This window comes from Heptranchias perlo, chromosome 13 (genome assembly GCF_035084215.1).
Source record: "Heptranchias perlo isolate sHepPer1 chromosome 13, sHepPer1.hap1, whole genome shotgun sequence".
NCBI classification, from domain to species: domain Eukaryota; kingdom Metazoa; phylum Chordata; class Chondrichthyes; order Hexanchiformes; family Hexanchidae; genus Heptranchias; species Heptranchias perlo.
This window is the reverse complement of record NC_090337.1, coordinates 17,424,562-17,443,207: the sequence shown is the minus strand read 5'-3', so window position 1 is coordinate 17,443,207 and position 18,646 is coordinate 17,424,562. Positions and strand designations below refer to the sequence as shown.

Genomic DNA, 18,646 nt, shown 5'->3' with positions numbered 1-18,646 from the left:
AATAGGTGGGTTTTAAAGGAGGAGAGAGAGTTGTAAAGGCTTAGTGAGGGAATTCCAGATCTTAGGACCTAGACAGTTGAAGGCATGGTCACGAATGGTGGGGCAAAGGGAATGGGGGATGCGCAAGAGGCCTGCATTTTAGGACCACAGAGTTGTTGATAGGATTGTAGGGCTGGAAGAGGTCACAACGATAGAAAGGGGCGAGACTGTGGAGGGATTTGAACACAAGGATGAGAATTTTAAAATCAAGGCATTAGTAGAGTAGGAGCCAAAGTAAGTCAGCTAGCGCACAGATGATTGGGGCTTAGTATAGGTCAGGATAAAGGCAGCTGAGCTTTGGACAAGCTGAAGTTTATGGAGGCCGGCCAGAAGAGCTTTGGAATAATGGCATGTTGGCCTTTATTGCAAGGGGGTTGGAGTACAAGAGTAAGGAAGTCTTACTACAATTGTACAGGGCTTTGGTGACACCTCACCTGGAGTACTGCGTACAGTTTTGGTCTCCTTTTCTAAGGAAGGATATACTTGCCTCAGAGGCGGTGCAACAAAGATTCACTAGATTAATTCCTGGGATGAGAGGGTTGTCCTATGAGGAGAGGTTGAGTAGAATTTGCCTTTGCTCTCTGGAGTTTTGAAGAATGAGAGGTGATCTCATTAAAACATATAAGATTCTGAGGGGGCTTGAGAGGGTAGATGCCGAGAGGTTGCTTCCCTGGCTGGAGAGTCTAGAACTAGGGGGCATAGTCACAGGATAAGCGGTCGGCCATTTAAGAATGAGGTGAAGAGGAATTTCTTCACTCAGAGGGTCGTGAATCTTTGAAACTCTCTACCCCAGAGGGCTGTGGATACTGAGTCGTTTGAGTATATTCAAGGCTGAGATAGATAGATTTTTGGACTCTAGGGGAATCAAGGAATATGGGGATCGGGCAGGAAAGTAGAATTGAGGTCGAAGATCAGCCATGATCTGACTGAATGGCGGATCAGGCTCGAGGGGCTGTATCGCCTACTCCTGCTCCTATTTCCTACATTTCTTATGTTGAGTCTGGAAATGACAAAAGCGTGGATGAGGGTGTCAGCAGTAGATGGGCTGAGGCAAGTGCAGAGACAAGCGAGGTTATGGAGTTGGCAGTAGGCAGTCTTTGTGATGAAGTCCCTATGGGGTTGGAAACTTAGGGTCAAATAGGACACCACAGCTGTGAACAGTTGACTTGAACCTGAGGCAGTAGCTGGGGAGGGGGATGGAATTCAAGGTGAGGGTATGGAGTTTGTGGCAGGGGCTGAAGATGATGGCTTTGGTCTTACCAACGTTTAACTGGAGGAAATTGCGGCTAATACACGACTGGATGTCGGACAAGCTGGCTGACAACACAGTGGAGGGGTCAACAGAGGTGGTGGAGAGGTAGAACTGGGTGTCGTCAGTGTACATGTGGAACCTGACGTCATGTCTTCGGATGATATCACCGAGAGGCAGCATGTAGATGAGGATCAGGACAGAGACAAGGATAGATCCTTTGGGGCTCCAGAGGTAATGGTACAGGTGCAGGAATAGAAGCCATTACTGGAGATGCTCTGGCTACGATTGGAGAGGGAAGAGTGGCGCCAAGCGAGGGCAGTCCAAACCCAGACCTTTGAGAGAGGTCTTCAATTAAAGTTTTTAATGAAGGCATTAAAAGACAATTCAATGGATAAATTTAATCATGTCTATTGTGAAATATGTAATTTTTGATTTGTTTTATTTTGTTTAAAACCTTACTTTGGACATTAAAATTTCAGTTATTGATAAAAAAATGGTAACCAAAAATTGTTTCTGAAAGCATTTTGAGTGATTAGTAGGGGAAAAAATAACAGCAGCATCATGTGGTTTTACAGTGTAATGAATTGTAAACCACCTTTAAACTGAATATATGGACAGCAGGAGAAAAAGCACTAAGTGTGGGGTCCCACTCAGATAGATTATAAATGTATATGGACGAATGTATGAAGATCAGCTGACCAAAATGCCACAAAATTCTCAAAGATACAGTGACCCTATATGTCCCTTCCCTCATGAATATCTGTGAAGGTTGAATAAATGAGGAATCACTTATATGAGAGATTATTAACTGAATTTATCATAACAAGGTTTGACTTGATATGAAGAATTATCCCACTTACAGAATCTGAAGACATATGGTTATTGGAATTACTGAACTCAGCCACCAACTCATCGGCCACTTCATTGTACGAAGTCGTTCCTTTCCGCTGCACTTTCTCGCACACTTTCATTGAAAAGTGTCGTAGGCCCTTTCCATTCTTTTCTCCTTTTTTGCTTCTTTTGCTGAAACAAAAAATAAGCAGGTTTTAGACTTAATTTATGTAGTGCCCATTTATGTATATTTTGCATACGCAACTGAAAAAGAGTATGCATCAAGGTCAAAAATCTTGCTATCTCACATATTTATAACACCTAAAATGCGATTTCCTTTTTTATTAGCATTACCTAACTGCACTCATACTTTCAAGGAAATACGTATTTGCATCCTCAGTCTCTCTATGTGCCTCCTATAAAAGTTTTTTTCTATTGAGTTTACATTTCTATTCCTTGTCTACGCTGACATTTCAGTGCAGTACTGAGGGTGTGCTGCATTGTCAGAGGTTCCATCTTTCAGATTAGACGTTAAATCGAAGCCTTGTAAAAGATCCCATGGCATTATTCTAGTTTTCCTGGTGTCCTGGCCAACTTTCATCTCTCAATCAACACAACCAAAACAGATTCACTGATCATTTCTCTCATGCTGTTTTTGGGACCTTGCTGTGAGGAAATTGCCTACTGCATTTGCCTACAAAACAACAGTAACTACACTTCATAAGTAATTCACTGGCTGTGAAGTGCTTAGAATGATCTGAGAATGTGAAGGGCACTACATAAAAGCAAATTTTTCCTTTTAAAATGCTTTACCCTCATATTTGTCTGCATTAAATTGTATCTGTCTCAAGTCTGCTAACCTGACTTAGCTTTCTTGAAGATTTTATTGTCATCCTTGCTATTTTCCAAAACTTGTACTTTTGTTTCATGTCAGTCAACCAATCTTCTATCCACTGTGCTACATTTCCTCTTTTACCATACGCTTGAATTTTTGTAACAAGCATCCCATATCTTGCAGCTAAATCAACTATGTAGAAGGGTTTACTAAATAACAACAATTCACCAGTTATGGTGTACAGTAAAATAAATAAAATAAAAAAATATGCACATTTGATATAAACAAACAGTTAAAGAGCACTCATTTGTTCCCTACCCAGTTGGCACCGCCGGATTCCTTATATATGCATGTCAGGTTATAAGCAAGTGCGCCAACGTACTCCACAGACAAAACGGAATGAACAAACTGACAGTAATTTACGTCATGGCCCACAATTTATAACGAGCCTTACTCCCACATTGTTTTCCACAAAGAGAAACAAATCCACTTTTGTGTAATAGCAAACAGGGGTGCAATTAGTTGATTTTTTTTGTTAACCTCAAATGGTGAGATACCAGATTGCATTGTTTGAATCATTACTCTCAAGATAAAATGTCCTTGGCTGCCAAGACAACCTATTCTTATATACAACTTCTGATTTTTCTTTAAGGAATGTTGGCACATATGCAATAGCACCAAATATAGAATAACAAATAATCTAAAGTTAAGAAAGAAGTCTCTGATTATTTTCTGTCTTGAAGATGTTTTAGAAGCTAATTTTTATGCTGCACAGAATGGGCACATAAAATTAAAGCTTATTAGGCACATTAAGGTGAAAATTTGGATCTCCTGAAAAAAATTTGGAACCACTGACAAGTATAATACCATAACTGAGAAAGAAGAATTCACTGTTCTTTCTTAGGTATGCCTGCAGAGACAATGAGACTATTAACTACATTCTGATCTGCCTCTCATTATAATATTGTGCTATCCACTTTTCTAAACAGTCTCATTGAACACACATAAGCTTTCATTTTGGTGCAATAAAATTTCATTCCATTTCACCTTTGCTACGTGTCTAAATAATTAATCATCATGACTTCATAAATGGAAAGGATTCTGGGCTTGTACTAACACAGATTCTTTTACCATCTATCTCCTTTGCCATTACAGAAGTTTTTAATCTTAAAAACGTCTCCTGATCTGCTACATAGCAAGGTTTGCACCCATAACTTTATCATTACTGCCTCAGAAAATTCATCCTGCTTTCTTGGGGGCTACAAGTAAAACAAAAGTGTTAATCAGGTCAATGAAAAGATTAAAGCAATAATTTGTGCTAATTTTTTGCTATATAACTGATTTATTTAAAAGTGAACTGAAATTTATTAAAAATTGTCACCACCATCCTTTGTAGCCAAAACTGCTAATCATTAATTTACCTTTCTGATGAGAACTTGGCACATTATAGCAAACTACATTTTCTCCCCATTTGCTTTCAAAGGATCACTATGGTTCATTTCAGTTCACAATTGACAATTTTAAAAAAGGTAAATAAAAATTGTTATAAGTTGTGATAGGGCACATTAGAATCACTACGGTCATTTTCTTTCCAACTCACACAAAACTGGCCAGTTGTACATACAATGCAGATCAAGTCTACAGCATAGAAATAATAATCTTACTTTCCACACAAGATGAGGAAGAAAGTTAAAAATATAGATACACTGGTACATAAGAGAAAACTATTAAATTGCAATGCAGTTAGTGTTTTAAATGAAGATATGACACTAGGCAATTACAGAAAGTGACTGGACAACAAAGTGAAATCACTGTCTATTTGATTAGGTAGTTTGCAGATCATGTACCCAAAAAACTCTGCAGTCACAGCTATGGTGGACGCAAAAGCAAGCCGGCATACACATCATTGCCCAGCTTTTGCAACTAGAGTGTTAATACATTCTGAAGGCTTTCTTGGGTGATTAATGGGTCAGATTGTAAGGCAACAGAGTACACATTCCCCGGTATCACAGGGAGCGCAGTGTAGCTGGGGAAAAGAAAAACATCTTATCGCCAGGAACTTAGGCAATTAATTTTAAAAAACACCACATATATGGATTAAAAACAAACAATCTCTTAAGTAGGCAACTGGTATTCATTTTTTAAAAGTTTACTAAAATACTGTGTGAAAACATGAACTTGCTACACTGTGAAAGGCAGTGGTTACCTTTCAAGATTCTGGCATTGCTGCATACAACAAAATAGGGCAGTCTCTTTAAGCAGAAGCTGTTTTCTTAGTGAAAGAAATGAGTTACTTTAGTAAGCAGCTCTAGCAGCAAATCCCTGCATAGTAAGTTGAATGGACTGTAGTAGTTGTTGGGTGGCAAAGAAAACCATTCAGCTGCCAAAGGGAATTCGTTCTGGATATCATGACCTATAACAGTGTAAACTAATGAATGAAACACAGCAATAAAATGGCGACACCTAGCCTTAAGCTACCCAGGATGGAAAATGCTGCTGGTAGTTTCCCACATCATTTTTTAATAAAAAGGTAAACATTGTATTTCCTTTAAAAAAAGATGATACGAGAGGATTTGTTTCTAACGGGAAAATAAAGCTTGCTTGTATGTTATGAGCATTAATAGAAAGAATACTGAGATCTTAATTGCATTTGTTAATGCCCCAGAGGATTTGCTGAATTGCCATTGTCATAATGACGTATGAGGCAACTGCAGAGTGCAACCCCTTAGTACAGTCAGTGTATCACCATAATGGAGTAAGATTACATCTTCACGGATATTTTAATATTTACTAAGTTTCCATTGAAGGAAGAAAAGGTATTAGTCAGATATACTTTCAGGACTTGGTAAATTGATGACTGGTTAAAGCATAAATGACAATTCATGTTGGGTTAGTTTAATTTCAGCAACCATTCAGGGAGAAAAACAGAAGGAAAATACAACATTCATCACTGCATGGTGTGGCTGGAACAGGAGTAAACTACAATGGAAAATGAAACCTAACATCATTATTGGTGTTTTCATACAAGGAAGACTACAGCATTGCATAATCTACTGAGATGCATCAGGATGTGTCAAAATGTGATAGAGAAGAAAAGCAAGGGGAGACAAAATGCCTAAAATTAAAATAGATAAAACATTAATGTCGGTCTTAAGTGCAACATCAATTAATTTTTTTTCAAAATTGTTTTAAGCTGCAATTAATATTACATTGTGTTGCCATATGATTGTTTTCATGGCACACAGAAGTGTTTCTCATTATCTTTTATTCAGAGCTACAATCCCAAACAATGCATTGTTTGAGGGCCACTCTCAGCAATGCTGTGCCACAGAGGGATGGTATTTAGGTCTGCCAGCTACATTTCGCAGCATGTTGAGCTCCTGATTTTAAATGTGCAACACTAGGCAGTTGCTGTCGCACACTGGATAGCCAGGTGGTGGAGAATAGAATACTACAGCCTGGTCTTTAGTTGATTCCGAGCCTTTATTCACAGAGATCCATACGGTGCACTCCCTAGATAAGCGCTCATATAAATGGATACAAGAGAGTCCCAAATTGATACACACTACCTGAATACAATTAACACTAATAGATATGGATACAATTAACAGTTGCATCACAGGAAAGGAAGAGAAGGAGCAATGGGGAAACTACAGGAGTGATCATTCTGTTAAAACTATAGATATTTGCATTCCATCCCGTGCTGAGGAATGTACTGGTTGTTGTCTGTGTATTGGAGTGCTTTGTGGAGAGGAGCACTTTGGTTATTTAAAAAAAACAGAATTCTGCTAAGTGCTCATCCAGGAATGTACTTTACCAATCTCCATGGCCTAAACTGCTGAAGTTATTTTACCTAGGGAATAGGGGAGACTAGCTTGTTTTTTCCCCTATTTTGGTTGAGGGATGTTTTAGGCCAGCCAGTTATAATCATATGTCATCAGTGCTGCTGTGAATTTGTACAGCCCTTCTTCAATATGAGGAATTCTGGATCTACTGCCCAAGGTTTATAAGTTACAGCACTGTCATTGATGGGGTGAGCCTCTTGCTTTAGGGAATTGGCTAGAAGTTTGCTTGACTTGCCAACTTGCTCACAGTATTATTCATACATGAAGTGGTTGAGGAGAATATCAAATTTTGTCTCGGCTTATGCAAAAGCCTTCACCTGCGTGTTGTGAGTGGGCAGCCTTGTCCTGTCATTCAAATGTATGTACTCTCCTTTCTAGGCTGGGTAGTTAGGGCTGCTCTCCCTTCACCCTCCCCAGATGTACAAAATGAACTGGACCAGGGCAGTCTCTGTGCAGTAGGTAAGCAGAACTTGAACAGGGAGTGGTGTTAAGTGTAAGCACATAGTTGAGTGGCAATGGCGCGCGTTCAAAGGCCTTGAAGTGAATCAATAGGTTGGAGATAGACCTGTACACAGAGAAAATAGAGGGGTCCAGGCTGGGGTTTTGAAAGGGATGGGGACAGTGCCAGAGTACAAGGAAAGGATGATTAAGTTAGTGCGTAGTAAGAAGCTAGGTCATGGAGGGGAGGGGTTGAGGGAGCAGTTGGTGGCTTCATGAAGGAGATAAGTTTGATGGTAGCATGGAGGTGGTAGGGGGAAGATCTAGGAGAGGGAGATGTAGGATAGGCTATGCAATGCAAAAGGGGGAGAATGAGTTGGCAGAAAGGTTGGATTGTGTGTTACGGAAGAGGGCGTGGACACAAAGAAATCTGTGCTTTTTGTACTTAATTTCAGAAGGGGGAACAGAAGGAACAGGAAGGGGGGAGGAAAGAAATCAGAGGTTGCGGTTTGTGGTGGAGAAGTTTGGGGTTGCTTTTGCTTTCTAGGATGGCTCTGGCATAGTAGAAATTGGCTAGAGAGGGAGTTGTGGTGTTGCTCGAGATGCTCTACCAAGATATGATAATGGACTGCCAGGCCAACATGCTTTGGTTTGCATGGCCTTAAGTACATGGAGATGGCTATTGTACCAGGTGGAAAAATGGGACTGTGAGACAATCTGAGATCTGATGAGGAAAACGGTATGGAAAGTGGAGGCAAGGCATTTGTGAAGCAGATAGAGGCATCAATGTCCACATGAGTGGCAGGCCAAATTATATCATTGGATATTCTCAAAAGATTTCCAAAAAAAAACAGTATCTATAGTGACAGTAGGAGCCTGTGAGCGACCAGTCTATATTCATTTATCTCTTGCAGTTTTTCTAGAGAAGGAAAGGTGTTTAAAAGAGGTCTCTGTAAGTTATCGTTCATGAAAAGGAAGAACACGTTCAAATAATATTTGATGAAGGCATCATTGCATGGTAACATAAAAAAATTTCTTAATAAGGTACAAGTGAAAGTGGAATATTGAAACATAAAGCAGGAAATATCAAGCAAATAACAGGACTTTAGCAAACAAAATGCTATCAGTTGGCACATTTCACTATTGCAAATTTACTAATGAATTACTCATAGGCAGGCATTCTGAATAAATAAAATCATCCGTAAGAGTTTCATTTGTTTCTAATTTTTATACCACAAATAGGAGCCAAATCACCCACTTTTACATCAATTTAGCTCTCATTTGTGACTATGAATAAGTTACAAGGTTTGGAAGTTAAGATCTCTACATTTTAAAAGTCTGTGGATGCAATATCTCTTGTGGTGGCTATTAGTATGTGAGCTGCTGTATGCTGCATCACTGGAGTTGAATTGCTTCGAACTATCCTTCTACAAAATTACTTTTGTTTTGTTTTAAAAGCCATATATGCCACAGAAATGATTAATCTGCAAATATTTAGAATTTGCTTGGTGAGGCATCTCAGAAATTTTCACTATGCTTTACAATATTAGACAACTAAAACCTGAATATTTATGAACAAACTTGAGCCGAAAAATAACTGACCTGCAAATACAAAAAAAACCCACATGCATCAATTAGAGAAGATGTGACGTATCATTTTCTATTCAAGTGAAAAACTAAATTTAACTGAAAATTACCAACACTACCTTCCCCTCCTCCACTTTGTGGAGCTGCAATAGACAAATTACCATTGGTCAGTGATGCTGTTTACAGTGAGAATGGTTTATGAAAAAGCAGCTGTGTCAAGGATCTGTTAAACATGGCTTTCTTCAAATCAGGTTATATGCCACACACAAATTAAATTACAGAAAATAACTATTGCCTTTTATTTGTGGATGAAGTAATTAATTACCATATCAGTAACACAAAAAAATTACCTCTAACCTTTTTTTTTAAAAATAAATGTTTTAAGGGATAAAGACTGCTAGTATAACATTTAATTATAGACATTATCACTTTCACACATGAAAAATATATACACATATACATATGTGTATATATGTTAAATTTTAAATTGAAGACAAATTCACAGCAAATACATTACTTTCAAAAGCATAATGATCTAAATATGGAGTCCACGACAAAGCATACATGAAACGCTGTAGCTTATTTTGCAGGAAAATCCCCTACAATGAAAGTGAGCAGAGCCTGCGCAAAGAAAAAGAGCAGATGCCCTATTCTCCGGGGATTTGATCCATGGCAGTTACTCTGGTGCTGATGTGCAACAAGGTTACAGCCCTCTGAAGGAAAAGCTATTTTTAGTCACAGAAAATAAATCAAAACGGTCCAAGGCACTATCATGCACGAGAGACTGTTTCCTCCAAAAAAAATGTTTTACATAATCATTTTTCAAATAAAATGGGGAAATAATCATCAGAATAAGATGAAGATTATTTAAAATGCTAAGATGTACTTACTTGTCTGAAAAATCAGATTCAATAAATTCATGGGTACGTTTTCTGCTCCTGCAAGGAAGAAAAAGCCAATTCGAAATTTAAGGAAAAAAGGGATAGCTTTCGTAATAGAATATATAAAAATAGCCTGTAAAATTCTGTTATACACTAAAAAGACAGGCTGCTTTACCTGGCTCTTTACAGTACAGCAGACAAGTACTTTCAGTTTTCTTAAATGTTTACTTACTCACATACAAGAAATCCTAGAAACACATATCTACCTATAGCTTTTAAAAGAAATTAAAGCACTTCATACATTGCTAGTTTGGAGTTTTTTTTTAAAAAGGTACATTTTGTATAATTTGTTCAGATGAATTAGGAAAAGAGATTTCATTTAAGTGACTTTATAAATATGGAAAATGTATTTAATTTAGTGCAAATTAATTTCTCTACCGACAGTAAGACAAATGGTCTATCACAAGATTAACAACTCCATGCCCCCTTCCCACAGTCATTCATGGTCTTAGGAAGCTACCAATGGGACGCAAGAGTAAGCATAGCACCGCCTATGAAGGATAGTCACTGAGGACTGCTTTGTTGGTTTTCTCCCCAGAGTTTTCTAGGGAAGGAATGTCAAACTATAGCCCGTGGGTGATTTCCAGCTCTTGAGCCTAGTCAATCAGTTCCATTAAACCCAAGCAACTCAGTTCTATTAGCTCTTATATTTCTTACTTGCCAATTTGTTCTGTTTGAATTTCGTGGGCCTGGAGATTTGGAAATGCTGCTCCTGATGCTGTTGCCTCATTGGTGGCTAAATCTTAAATCAAAACACCAAGATCTGTTAGTATCTGCAGCTTACGATTTATGTAAATTAATGGGACATTGGACAAACTGATTTGCAGATTTTTCTTTTCTAAAGTAAAATGAGAGCATCAGAGACTGAGTTATCGAAATTTCAGCACAGAATATGGTCATTTGGTCCTTGGTGCCTGTGCAGATGCTAGTTCCACATTGGAGCCATCTATTCTAATCCCATTTCCTTGCTGTTTCCCCATATCTTTTGATATTTTATAATTATACAATTAATAATAGTGAACTTGGAGATTATAATTGAAGAACCAGTGTGTCCCAATAAAGGACAATTATAACAACCAAATTAATATTTTTGCTAACTGCATCAAACATGTAAAGTTCTCTCTTCCTCTTCCATTTTTTCTTTCCAAAATGAAAAGATAATATTGCACCTAAATATCCAATACCTTTTACTTTGAAAACTGCACCATTATAAAATTACAGGCCTCCAAGCTGATCCAAATTGAGCCAGCCTAGATTTCCCATGCCAGTAACCTATATCGCTGAAGCAATTCAGGCAAGGAGCAGAGATCCAAAATGGTTGGTTGCCATGAGATCAGAAACATGCTACTAAAACAAGGATATTTCCTAATCAGTAGAGGATAGTGTGGTAGCCTATTTAAAAAGCAAAATGGAAGAGGATGTTTTACAGAAGGTATACCCCACATCTTTCCTTTTAAAATTTAATTTAAGGAATGGCAAAAAACTTTTACACAACCATTTCAGGTTTATGTTTAAATATCAACGGCTGAATTTGAATACTTAACCATATAATATGCAAATCTTAAAAGAGTTGCCGGTGAAACTTTCCAAACAGGACCATTACTCTCAGTTTGTAAACCTTGCAAATGGAAGTTAGAGTGCAATCAGGTAAACGGGGTTTCTCTGATCCACCAATTACATTGTTATTTTAGTAAGCAACATTTACTCCTTGAAGTGAACCAGAAAGTTAAAACCAGCCATCAATAAAAGACAATTTTCTTTCAGTCCCTTTATTTTCCTTCCCTATACCCATTCCTTATTGCAAAGGTAGATGGATGAGCTACGCCTAGGCTTCTGCAAATGGAAGTGCATCAGAGAACCTCAGGATCACTCAGCTATGGATTTTCCCTCCAAGGAAGTGCCAGCTTCTGCTCAGTGTCTCCTCATGGTATGGCCAAGATTGAAATGCAATAGCAGATTATTGCACAGACTACATCAAGTCTCAAGTTTCTAACAATAGTAGTTATGAGAGCACTTCGCTTGCGTGGGTTACTGTGTGTGTGTGTGTGTGTGTGTGTGTGTGTGTGTGCGTGCGTGCGTGCGCACACATGGAGAGGGAGAGAGAGAATTTTGAGGCCAAAATAAGCAATGTCAGTGCTGTGGAATCTTCTGAATTCAACGTCTGCACCAAGTCCTCTTTAACCACGCATAGTATGAGTCGCATCGAACACGAGTCAGATGCAAGATTATTAAAACTCCAACTGCTCTGGGTTTGAAGGCCAACACACAAACAAAAGAGTGAAGTGCAATTGCTAGAATCATGGAATTTTACAACACAGCACAAGGCTATTGTGCCTGTGCCAGCTCTCGGAAAGAGCCTTGCACTTAGTCCCACTCCACTGTCCTTTCCCCGTAGCAATTTAAATTTTACTTTTTCAAATATTTATTCACTTCCCTTTTAAAATCTATAATGGATTCTGCTTCTATTACTGATTCTGTAGGGCATTCCACATTTGAACAACCCTCCGCATAAAATAAAATCTTCTAGCCTCTCCCTTTATTCTTTTGGTGATATTCTTAAATTAATGCCCGCCAGTTACCGACCAGTGGAAATATTTAAACCAACACGAGATCAGGTCTTCAACATTTTTACATAATTATACAGATGATTCTAATTATTGACTATGAATATCAGGTCAGAAAATGCTTCTTAAAAAAAAAATCTAGGTTTCTCCTCTTTCTCTTGTAGATGGTGACTCAACCTGGGTTACAGTTCCAGAGGTGCCTGCATCCTCCATTCTGCATGTGGGAAGATGGACAGTGGCTGTTGATGAGCTTTATGATTGTGGTAGTCTCACAGCGGAGCCAGCCCCATTCTCACCCAACATCCACATACAAATGCCGCAGCATCACTGGATAACAATCAGAAGGAGGAACTCTAACCAACTATCTGTCTCCCATTCCCTGCCTGCAGACACTGACACCAAAATGTAGCAGCCCCACCAGCTGAAATCTACAAATTTAGCAAAACTAGGAATTGAAATTAGGACTTTCTTGGTTCATACCATGCCAGAAGTTGCATTTACATATACTAAACTATTGAGGGCAGCTGCGAATATAATTCTGGTCAGCACTGAACAGCAGGCACTTGGATTGCAATTAACACTGCAGTGCATTCTTAAAAAGCAACAATCCAAAAGGGGCAAAGCAAAAAGCGGAAAACTGGTAAACATAAAATGCATTTAATATTTAAATGTAACAGATACGGTCATATTCAAAGAGTCTCAGTAATGAGATCACTGATGCACATAATATTAGCTTCATAGAAACAAGATGGCTACACATTTAATGAATCAAGATCATTAATGCCCAGAATGCTTCAAATCAGTGGAAGTCCCGTTTATACTTAACAAGCCACATGGGATACACAACAGGGCTTGGCGATATACCAAAAGGCAAACCAGTAGATTCCATTGTGTTATGTTTACACCACACACTAAGCAAAAAATGCTTTAAAAATACACTAAACAGTAACGAAGTATTGTTGTTTGCAAATGTTATCAATTAAAATTTCTGCAGCGCTCTGCTGTGGTCATGTGCTTGTGAGTTGCTATATAATGAAGAGAAAGAGAATATTGTGGTTTTACTTTTTGTTTATGTTGAGCACATGTGTAATGGTTATTGTTATGTTGACAAGTGACTGTATTTGGCGAGACAACAGTGGGAATAGTTGCTGGTAATACTGCTCATGGTTCAGGAGGAAATTCCACTTTGTAATCATGGCTGCACTGGTTCAAAGAACAAACAATAGCTGCTTTTGTAATATCATTGGCTCCTGATGAGTGCGTCTCACATTGAAAGTCCTGTTCCTTAATTGGGTCATGAGTCAGAAACACTAGAGTAATATAAAAACAGCTATATTGATTGGCATTAGAGAACTGATGAGGTATTATTTGGCCTCATCTCTCCCACTGCTAATATCAACAAAGAGTTAAAAAACATTTTGCTGGGTAAGTAGCATTGTCAACCTTCCTTCTTACTAAGTCCTGGTGGCACCCCTCTTGCCTGCACCAAGAAACAGAAGAAAATCAGAAACTTCTTTATCACACTTCTAGATGGAAAATCAAGTTTCTGATAGCTGCAGCAATGCCCATGACTAACCCAGGGGATGGGTGAAAGGGAAGTTAGTATCTTGTACTCTTTCCGGTTTTATACCACATAGATATAAATCAGTGGTGCACTGTCCACCCCCATCCAGATAGCTTCGCACCCCCAGGACTGAAGCATTTTGGAACTCATTTCTTAGATATCCTTTTTGTTGAAAGAGAAATAGATCTTTCATCCTATGCACCTTCCATAAACTTGAGCTCATCCAAAACTCTGCTGCCCGTATCCTAACTCGCACCAAGTCCCGTTCATCCATTGCTAACCTACATTGACTCCCGGTCCGGGAACGCCTGGATTTTAAAATTATCATCCTTGTTTTCAAATCCCTCCATGGCTGCACTCCTCCCTATCTCTAACCTCCTCCAACCCATAACCCTCTGAGATCTGTGCGCTCCTCCAATTCTTGCCTCTTGCGCTTCCCCGATTTTAATCGCTCCACCAGTGGCGGCCGTGCCTTCAGCTGCTTAGGCCCTAAGCTCTGGAATTCCCTCCCTAAACCTCCCGCCTCGCTCTCCTCCTTTAAGACGCTCCTTAAAATCTACCTCTTTGACCAAGCTTTTGGTCACCTGTTCCAATATCGACTTATGTGGCTTGGTGTCAAATTTTGTTTGAAAATTGCTCGTGAAGTGCCTTGGGATGTTTTACTACTTTAAAGGCGCTATATAAATGAAAGTTGTTGTTGTTGTGTTGGAACTACGGGCTCGATAGTAGGAGGGCTGCGGGTTTGTGGCGCGTGGCGGGGGGGGGGGGGGGGGCGCGACTGGGCGCGTGGGTAACGCGCCCGGTGAAATCAGTCTGCCCCGCGCACGATCGCAGCCTAGTTGGAGCCACTTACCTGGTCTTCCGGGTTCCCCGCTGCTGAGCTGCGCGTCGGGCGGACTGCGCATGCGCAGTAAGGTCTGTCAGCTGGAGGAGCCCTATTTAAAGGGGCAGTCCTCCACTGACTGATGCTGCAAGAAATAGGAAAAATTACAGCATGGAGCAGCCCAGGGGGAAGGCTGCTCCCAGGTTAATGATGCCTCATTCCAGGTATCACTGGACGGGGTGAGGAGGAAGGGGAGGACAGAGATCTTCCCCCGGTGGGCGGGAGGAAGCGGCCTGCCTTTGCCACCAAGAAGGCCTGGCTCAAGGTGGCAGAGGAGATCACCTGCACCACCAACATATCGCCCACCTACATACAGTGCAGGAGGCGCTGCAATGACCAAAGTAGGTCAGCCAAAGTGAGTACACTTACTCATTCTCCTACACTCCGTCTGCCACATCACCGCCCCCACCCCACATCTCCTTCTGCACTGCCAACACTACTCTGTCACATCACCCCTCACACCCACTCAAACCTCATCCTCATCTTACCTGCACTTACTCACCTCACCACTACCACTCAACCCAATCCTCATACAATCTCATGGCTGTATCTCATACTCACCCTCTCATGCATCTCTTTCACTGTCAGCCTCACTCAACCTGCCACTACCTGTGCTGCAGCCACAGGGCATGCATCACATATGTGCAGTAGGAAGCGTAAGGCAAACATGTTGTGAGCATGAAGGGGATGCACAAGGGTGTTTGAGGGTTTGTCATGGTTTTTACTGCTATTTAATTTCTGACCAACTCACATTACATATCATATTGGCACCACTACTGCCACATCTTTGCGAATCTTGTCTGGTTTGTGCAATAATGCCCTTTCCTGAGGATCACAATGAAGACCCACAACTGATGCCACCCATTGTGTCACTGCAGAGTGGATGCAGGTGTATTTGCAGGGCTCTTTTGTGCAGACGACTGAGAGACGTCGGCAACGTCCCTGGTGGTACCCTGGAAGGATGCGGAGGAGAAGTTGTTGAAGGCAGTGGTGACTTTGACAGCGACAGGTAAGAAGATGGTGCTCGGGCCAGCCGGGAGCAGCTCGGCATGAAGGAGGATGCAGATGTCCACGACTACATGTCGAGTGACTCTGAGCCTCCGTGTGCACTGCTGCTCAGAGGAGGTCCAGGAAGCTGAGCCTCGGTCTGTGGACCCTGTGGCGAGGGTAGTGCCCTCTGCGAAGCATCTCTCTCTGCGGTTGCCCTCCCTCCTGCTGTGCAGGTGGATGCGTCACAGCACTGTGTTGTGGAGCTCCACGTGTCAGAGGTGGACGGCGTGGCCAGCGAGGCTAGTGATGCTGTTCGCCCTCCGAGGTCATGACTGCAGCTACAGCGGCCCCCATCCGGAAGATGTACATCTGAGGGAGTCCGCAAGGTAGGTACATGTGTCTGGACCCCGGGGTAAGTGTGCAAGTTTGTGAATTTGATTGTTAGGAGGAGGGTGGTGGAGGCCAAACTTTGTCCAAAGTGACAGAGTGGCCTCCTGTAATGAGTGAGGGTCTCCCCCCGCACCTGTCAAATGGACCTTTGCAGCTGCCACAGGCTGATAGCTGCAACATGTCCATTTCAACTGGGAGTATTTCCCCCAGTACGGGAAACAGTCCCAGTTGTTTCTAAAATCCCACCCCTCCTGAAATGTTTCCTTAATCAGGTCTGTTAACGACCTGAAATAGCAGAATAAATACTGTCAAGTGGCACCCTGCCGGCTTTAATTGCCTGCGGGAGTCCCACATGCAGGTGCTGCGCGCGCACGTCAGCGCGTCTGTGGGGAACCCGGAAGTGGTCGGCTTGGAGCCGGGCTCCCGACCCACTCCGGGATTCCCCGATTTTCGGGGCCCCCCTGCCAGAAACGCACCCGATAGCGGGTGCTAATATTGGGCCCCACATCTTAGAGAATGGCAAAGCACTACTGGTGCCAACCTACAACAGCTGTGCAATTTAGAATGATTCCAAAATTTATTCCAGAGCGCTGGACTACACTTAGCCACATGTGGCTAATTGGGAATACAGATGTGGTTACACAGAATTTTACAGCACAGAAACAGGCCATTCGGCCCAACAGATTCATGTCGATGTTTATGCTCCACATGAGCCTCACCCCATCAACACATCCTGGCTAATTGCATTTCTGATCAGTAAATAAAAAAGGAGCAACATACACAGTTGTTCAGCGTATGATTTCAATACTCAAATCCACAAGGTGCATGCATGTGTACTTTAACCTTTTGGTGCATTTGTTGGTTAAATGGTAAGACAGAAAGCAGAGTGTGCAAGTGTGTTTTGATCACCATTCAGTTGAAAAAGATGTAAAGTGCTTTACATCTTTGGCAACTGAATGGTGTTAAATGTTACGTAAATAAGCACATGTGGAATACATTTACCTGCATTGCGTGCGAGGTGTTTTCCACTAAAATCAGTGCGTGTGGCTAAAATGGTGCCATCACAGCTACTTCTGCGGCTAGTCAGCAATTTCTATTGGACAACACTGTTCTTGCTTTCCAATGGGGAGTTGGGGATGGGGGGAGAAATCTTGTAATAAACAGTTCTGTATATAAAGTACATCATCAATTTTGCAAAAGCAGTCAAGGAGCACATTTTGAGTTTGCTCAAACAGGTATCCACTGTAGTAACAATGAAATACTTTTCTTGAAGGATTCCAACCTCGTGATAATGCCAGCGTGCTTGCATACGGTATTCTCCCAGTGCACTGCAATAAATGAACTCCAGACAGTTGCATTCCCCCCCACTCCCCCACCCCACCCCATCTCCCATCAAATGCCTTCCTCTCTGACCAGCAGCACAGCTATCCTAGTGTCCAGCACCTCCTCAAGCAACAGCACTCTTGTTTTAACATCAGAGCACTTTTGCCAAATCAGAAACCACTTTGTCATCTTGAATCATATAATAGGAGAGAGATTTTTCAGATCCAACCATTAAGTCTACGTGATCAGTGAATCTGCCAAAAATCATCTTCAGATTGTAACCAATTTGTTAGTAAGAGGTTTGGCTGAATATTTCATTTTCTGCAGATGCTTTTTCAGTTTTTGTTTCTTAAATAGGAATGTAGTTTTAAACAAAAAAGCTTACCCTGCGACCCAGCCAGATGGATCCGTTATGTGACTCTGAGTAACCATAGTTGGCGTGGGGGTGTACGGACTTCCAATCAGAACAGTCCCAGAGTTGCTCAGTCGCTGTGGTGTGCTTATGATCTGTCAATGACAAGTACAAAGGGAAAAGCAATTTGTAGCTGTTAAACAGTATATATGAGATTCAACTGTAATAAAAATAAACAAGTAACAATCTGTAACAGAATGTCATACAGCACAGTGTACTAAACAAATGCAAGATATTGTAGCTTTTATTCCAAAAAAAAACAGATTTGCCACTTTTCCAGTACTGTGCTACAACTAAAACCATTCAAATGCTGCTGGGACAAATGATGAGACAGAAGTATAGGAACAGGGGCAGGCCATTCAGCCTGTTCCGCCATTCAATTAGATGATGGCTGATCTGTACCTTAACCCCATTTATCCGCCTTTGCTCCATATCCCTTGATACTCTTACCAAATGAAAATCTATTGATCTCAGCCTTGAAAGCTTCAATTGACCCAGCACCCATAGTCTTTGGTAGGGGGGTGGGGGGAAAAGAGAGTTCCAGATTTCTACTACCCTTTGTGTGAAGAAGTGCTTCCTGATTTCACTCCTAAATGACCTGGATCTAACTTTAAGGTTATGCCCCCTTGTTCTGGATTCCCTCACCAGAGGGAAGAGTTTCTTTTTATCTACCCTATTGAATCCTTTAATCATTTTAAACACCTTGATTAAATCACCCCTCAATATTCTATACTCAAGGGAATACAAGCCAC

General features: G+C 41.0%; 1 protein-coding gene across 8 annotated transcripts in view; it reads right to left on the bottom strand.

Annotated features, from left to right (window-relative positions):
• The window catches only part of LOC137331328 (transcription factor Dp-2-like), a 152,900-nt gene that overhangs the window by 25,540 nt on the left and 108,714 nt on the right, over positions 1-18,646 (bottom strand). For 7 of the 8 annotated variants that reach the window (XM_067995050.1, XM_067995051.1, XM_067995049.1 and 4 more), the window contains 3 exons: positions 17,868-17,989; positions 9,718-9,765; positions 2,152-2,314 (listed from right to left, as the gene is read on the bottom strand). In XM_067995050.1, the coding sequence (XP_067851151.1) occupies positions 2,152-2,314; positions 9,718-9,765; positions 17,868-17,989 (333 nt within the window). The remainder of the gene's footprint in view (positions 1-2,151; positions 2,315-9,717; positions 9,766-17,867; positions 17,990-18,646) is intronic. The other variant, XM_067995055.1, reaches the window with a different exon arrangement.